General features: G+C 49.3%; 2 protein-coding genes across 2 annotated transcripts in view; one reads left to right on the top strand and one right to left on the bottom strand.

Annotated features, from left to right (window-relative positions):
- Positions 1–1,083: 1,083 nt before the first annotated feature.
- On the bottom strand, positions 1,084–2,275 carry LOC135888657 (conserved oligomeric Golgi complex subunit 4-like). Its single transcript, XM_065416390.1, has 2 exons — positions 2,121–2,275; positions 1,084–1,217 (listed from the first exon to the last, which is right to left on the bottom strand). The coding sequence occupies exons 1-2, from the start codon at positions 2,262–2,264 to the stop codon at positions 1,104–1,106; spliced, it is 258 nt and encodes an 85-aa protein (XP_065272462.1). The 5' UTR covers positions 2,265–2,275; the 3' UTR covers positions 1,084–1,103.
- Positions 2,276–2,598: 323 nt separating this feature from the next.
- The window catches only part of SF3B3 (splicing factor 3b subunit 3), a 55,311-nt gene continuing 51,893 nt past the window's right edge, over positions 2,599–6,016 (top strand). The window contains exons 1-2 of the mRNA XM_065416348.1: positions 2,599–2,672; positions 5,828–5,944. Coding sequence (XP_065272420.1) covers positions 5,875–5,944 — 70 coding nt within the window. The 5' untranslated portion in view covers positions 2,599–2,672; positions 5,828–5,874. The remainder of the gene's footprint in view (positions 2,673–5,827; positions 5,945–6,016) is intronic.

Genomic DNA, 6,016 nt, shown 5'->3' with positions numbered 1-6,016 from the left:
CAGATGCAGGGAACATTGGTCATACATATGAAAAGCGGATATGAAGTAGCAGTACATTCTGCAATGTATTTCCCCACACAGGCACTTGCATCTGCCAGCACCACGGGGTCTCATGAACTGCTGCGTACTTTCACTGAGGCAAGAGGCCAAATCCAAGAGTGAGATGTAGAAGACAGCAGCACATCCAGGCCTGACCAATGGCCATCTCCTTTGCAGTAAAAGGGTGTGTGGAGTCGAATTGATGTGCTGGCCTTGTGTTTTGTGGAACTGCCATCTCGTATTCTAGAATCCAAGCTTTTATTAAATATATTTGAGAATCTAGCTCTTATGGTCATAAAAATAACTTACAAAATGAACTAGAGGTAAGTAGATGCAGTGAAGTCTGCACATGTCTACAGACAGCCTGAAACAATAGAGCTGAAGAGGCATGCTATTTCCATTCAGATAAATTGATTGTTAACTCTTAAGCCTACTGTTAACAATTTGAATGTAATCTTTGTTTACCATTTCACTACTGATCAAAGCATGAGTGGGATGATTATGAAGAACTTCACAATCTACTGTGAATGGCAGCTCATTTTGTGGTCACATCACAAGAGAGTACCACTATTTTTTCTCACCCCAAACTAATGCTGTATAATTCTTTTTCGTGTACCTTTCATTTCAAAGTGCTTTCCAGACAGAAATTGCTTCCCCACACTAAAAAACAACAGAGAGTCCTGTGGCACCTTTAAGACTAACAGATGTATTGGAGCATAAGCTTTCATGGGTGAATACCCACTTCGTCAGACGCATGTAATGGAAATTTCCAGAGGCAGGTATAAATATGCAGGCAAGAATCAGTCTGGAGATAACGAGGTTAGTTCAATCAGGGAGGGTGAGGTCCTCTGCTAGCAGCTGAGGTGTGAACACCAAGGGAGGAGAAACCCCTCTGATACTTCCCCACACTGACATGCAGCTTCATCTATGGTAGAACGAAGCAGCTGCTGAACAGTGTAAGGTAACACTACAAGGAAGAATTTGATATCCAGTTGAAACTACAGCTGGATTACTTTCTTTTTCTTTTTAAATCAAAGCATCAGATCACATGGTACTAGCTTCACTCAAGCAGGATTAAACTGGTGAACTACTAACCCCAGGCGATGAAGAGCGACCATCTTGCTCTCTACGGTACTCTGTTGTTCCAGGAGTGCCTCCAGCTCTTCCTCCACCCCTTTCTGAAAAAGAAAGCAGCCCCATGTCACTTCATGCCCCTTTCAGACCGATCATCAACGCCACTAGCTAAGAACCAAACTCTCAAACCAGGAGCATGAGCCGAGCAGGGCACTAAAGCTTCTGAGAGTTCAACTCACAGTGCAATCCTTCAAAAGCCCAGCAATCCATCCTAATCTGACTACGCTTACACCCCAGTCTCTTTTCAAAGGCCAGTTCTGGGGCAGGCGGGGAGGTCTCTATCACACAACTTTTAAAAAAAGATCACCTCTGCCCAAGGTACAGGTGACCAAGCTGCCTACATGAGTGAATCAGAGTTCAGCAATGTGCTCCCGGGCTTAGAAGATGCGGTTGCTGCAGAGGCAATAGAATCAGCCTGTCAGGGCTGTAACAGGTGGTCAAAGAAGCATTTAACATTGTCTGTAGCAATCTTTCCTGGCCATCTAATGAAGTTCTGGCAAAGAGTCATCCAGTCTTTCTGGTCAGAGGCTACATCACCTACATCGGGGGCAGAGGGAGTGGGAGTACTTGAATAACATGACGACAGCGGCACTAAAGTAACCTAAATAGAAACGGCTATATGTTAATTTTGGAAAGTCGCCTCCCCCCACTCAGATAAGCCAGAGATATTGATGTTCTCCCTCCAAACGAGATGCAGGTGATTCCCTGCAGCGCTTTAGCAATGCGTCTCAGCAGATCTCAAAGCACCGTCAGAGGAGGTCAGTGACAGTGCGAGGCAGCCAGGACACCGCTCTGCACTTCTCGCGAGCGTTTCAAAGAACACCTCGCGGTTCTCCCGCAAAGGAAAAGGAATCAGATCGGGTCCTTTTCTCCTGTCCCAGGGACCCGACTCCCGGAGGGGGGCGTGGGGCAGACCCAGGACCCGGCGCTGGGCGGAGCTGCCCCACCTCCTCCCCGCACAGGCGGCTGTAGGCGGCCTCCAGCTCTGGCAGGTCGGTGAGCGAGCGGATCCGCTCCATAGACAGTGACGAGGCGCCGCCGCCGCCTCCTTCCCCCACTGGCAGCCTCAGGCCCGAGCCAGCCGCCGCCATCTTTGGTTCCGGGTGACACCGTCACTTCCGGAAGAGCCGCCGAGGCCCCGGCGGTGCGGTCTGCGCGGCGGTTAGGGCTGTCCCAATTGGTGCCTGAGTGGCGCATGCTCGCGAGGCCTCTCGGTTTGGGTTGGCGACGCGGAGCGAAGGTCTCCGGGGAGCCGAAAGCGGCGGGATAGGAGCCCGGCTGGAATTGCTTCGTCCTTGTGTTGGGTTCGTTCAGGCGTTGAGCGGACAGCCTCGCGTCGCGCGCGCCGGGCCCTCGGAAGCCCCTGGGGGCGGGCCACGGCAGGGCGCGCGCTGGATCGATGGCGGAGCGGGTTGGCAGGCTGGCGGCCTAGGGGGAGCGAGCGAATCCGCCGCCATCCCGCGCGGTGAGAGCCACCGCAGCCTGCGCCGTAGCGCCGGGTAGGGGAGCGCGACGTGCCGTGACTGTGGGGCGGGGTATCGGCCGCGCTGTGCTCCCCGAGCGCGCACAGTAACCGTCCTGGTTCTGCGGCCCCTCCCGCTCCGGGCGGGGGTGGGGAGCGCGCGGGGAGCCCTCGCGGGAGGGGAGGTCGTGCAGATGGAGGTGAGCGTAGGCTGTACCGGCGGGAGCCGCACGTGGGATGGGGAGGGGGCAAGTGGGGGGAGTGCGCGGGGAACAATGGGGAAGAGGGGAGCCGAGCATTGAACACCGGTGGGGAAAGGAAGCAAGACGGGGCTGGGGTGGGGAAGCGGGGAGCCTTAAATATATGGAGATATAGATCTATCTCATAGAGTTGGAAGGGACCCCGAAAGGTCATGGAGTCCAGCCCCCTGCCTTCACTAGCAGGCCAAGTACTGATTTTTGCCCCAGATCCGTAAGTGGCCCCCTCAAGGATTGAACTCAAAACTCTGGGTTTAGCAGGCCAATGCACAAACCACTGCGCTATCCCTCCCCCCTTCCTTCCTTCCCTCCCTCCCTCCCTCTTTGAATGGCCTTTGGGTGCTTTGATTGCACGTGTCTGCCTGGTGCTGTTCCTGTGTGTGCTGCCTCACAGTGAAGAGGTGACCAATCTTGCCTGACTTTTGTGTTCCCCGGGAGAAGCCAGGCCTCCTCCATAAACAGGGTGACTCCGTGGAGGTGCCCGAAGACAAATAATTCTGTGGGAGGATGCCCTTGTTCCTCCAGGGCTTTATTAAAGGGGCCCAGTAGCTTGAAAATCGAGTCCACTTTTAAGAATAGCTGCAGGTGCTGAGTCACTGCTGTGTTTTGTGGTTTTATTATCGCTGGGAACTATTTTTTTTTGTTCTAAACGTTTTTCTTTCCTCTGTTGCTGTGTGAAAGACCCACACACAGTGGAATCTTGGTCTCCCCTGGGGAAGTGGAACTGACCGCACAAAGGGTGCTGAAATGCACAACTGGAAAGTAATTTTTAAAAATCTCTGTGTTTTCAGTTGTAATGTCTTAGGTGCTGCTTGTAACCATCATAGGTTACAGACTTCCAGACAAGATTGTAATCATAGAATCATAGAATATTAGGATTGGACGAGACCTCAGGAGGTCATCTAGTCCCACCCCCTGCTCAAAGTAGAACCAACACCAACTAAATCATCCCAGCCAGGGATTTGTCAAGCCGGGCCTTAAAAACCTCTAAGGAAGGAGATTCCACCATCTCCCTAGGTAACCCATTCCAATAGTCACTCGGTCCCTAGTCTGTAGCAGTGCATGGGATTCTTCCTTCTTAAGTGCAGGACTCTGCACTTGTCCTTGTTGAACTTCATCCGATTTCTTTTGGCCCAATCCTCCAATTTGTCTAGGTCACTCTGGACCCTGTCCCTACCCTCCAGCGTATATACTTCTCCCCCCAGTTTAGTGTCATCTGCGAACTTGCTGAGAGTGCAATTAATCCCATCCAGATCATTGATAAAGATGTTGAACAAAACCCGCCCCAGGACTGAGCCCTGGGGCACTCTGCTTGATACCGGCTGCCAACTAGACATCGAGCCGTTGATCACTACCCGTTGAGCCTGACAATCTAGCCAGCTTTCTATCCACCTTATAGTCCATTCATCCAATCCATACTTTAACTTGCTGGCAAGAATACTGTGGGAGACAGTATCAAAAGCTTTGCTCAAGTCAAGATATATCACATCCACCACTTTCCCCATATCCACAGAGCCATCCACAATCTTTATGTTGTCCCTTTAATTTAGGTGGAAGCTGCTGCCCCTTTTCCCGTATCTACCGGTAGAAATAAGAATTTCAGGCTGGGTTTCTACAGTACAGGGCAGCCAGGGTAAACTGCTCTAAGCCACAATTTTCACTGGTACAGCTTACCCCAGTTTCAAGCAAAGGGTGAACTCCACTGATGAAAATAGTAGCTTTGCTTGCCTATGCTAGGAGTTTGTGTTGTATTGCCAGCTGGCCACTGATGGCTGTGATCTGTAACCAGTGTCTCATTTAAAATGATGCCATCGAGGTTGATGAGCCTAACATTAAACCTAACCTATTTTTAATTTTTTTTTAAACGAAGCCCGGATTTAGTCTTTCCTTCCTGTCAGCACTTCCAAACAAGAGCTGCAGTATTCTCGTCCATTACCTATAAACCCAGGGACCTAGAGAATGGAGCACTGAACTGAAAGTCAAGAGACCTGGGTTCTTTCCCTATCTCTGCCACTTGTAGAGGTGATCTTGGACAAGTCACTTCACCTCTCCGCGTCTTAGTTTCTCCATGTGTAACATGAGAATAACACTTGCTTCCTCTGTAAAGTGCTTGGCTTGCTACTGATGTGGCATTATTAGTGGTATTATTAAATCCCCAGAAGCAGGAATGGAGTAAAAATACACAGGGAACCAGGACTGAAGTCAGTTTTGACAGCTTGTCCTTGCAAGAGCGTAGCCAAGGGCCTGTGCAATTTCTGCTTGTCACTCAAGTCAGGTGCCTGCAGAACCAAACAAAGCTAGTATGTCAGTTTTTATGCAGCTCCGAGTCTGTCCTAAACTTAGATTGTAAATTACATTAAAAAATCACTTTAGGCTAATAATTTCTGCAACAAATTACCAGGTTTATCCTTCGTTCCTTCTAAATGAGTGTGACATGGATGGAAACGTCAGAGTCAGCCTAAAGGACCAAAAAAAAAAAAAAAGCTGACCTGCTATCTTTGTTTAAAAAGGAACTAAATGTCTTTTAAAATGAAATCCCTAAATAACTAGAGTAGGAAGCGAGGGCTCTCAGTGAATAGCTGACTTGATCTAGTGGACTGAGCCATGGAATGGAGAACCAGGAACACCCAAGTTCTAATCTTGGCTCTGACTTGGAAGTCTGTGGCTTTGAGCAAGTTTTCCTATTGTTAAAATAGGGATAATCTCATGAGTACAGAGAAGGCTGGGGGGGAGTCCTGATTCATCAGTGTTTGTAAGGTCCGTGAATGTTGGCCAGTTAGAATAAGATGATACATGTAATCTCAAAATTGTGTCTGGGGCACAGAAACACAGGCTGTTAATGCTGTTCCTTTGGGCTGACACAACGTACTTTTTAAATGTAGATCCTGTTTTGCATAAGGCATATTCTTAATTTTTGTTGCTGTTTTGTTCACAGCCGACTAAATAAGTGAGACGCATGAGTGAAGTGGATCTATCGCCACCATGTTCCTTTACAATTTAACGTTGCAGCGAGCCACTGGCATCAGCTATGCCATCCATGGCAATTTCTCAGGTAATCTCTGCTCTCCTGACTAGGACACTTTCAGGCTGAAGCAAAGCAAGATCTTTTCAGTTATAAGCTACT

The sequence above is a fragment of the Emys orbicularis genome, chromosome 14, assembly GCF_028017835.1.
Source record: "Emys orbicularis isolate rEmyOrb1 chromosome 14, rEmyOrb1.hap1, whole genome shotgun sequence".
NCBI classification, from domain to species: Eukaryota; Metazoa; Chordata; order Testudines; family Emydidae; genus Emys; species Emys orbicularis.
Note: the sequence above shows the minus strand (reverse complement) of the source record. Positions and strands in the feature narration are given on the sequence as shown.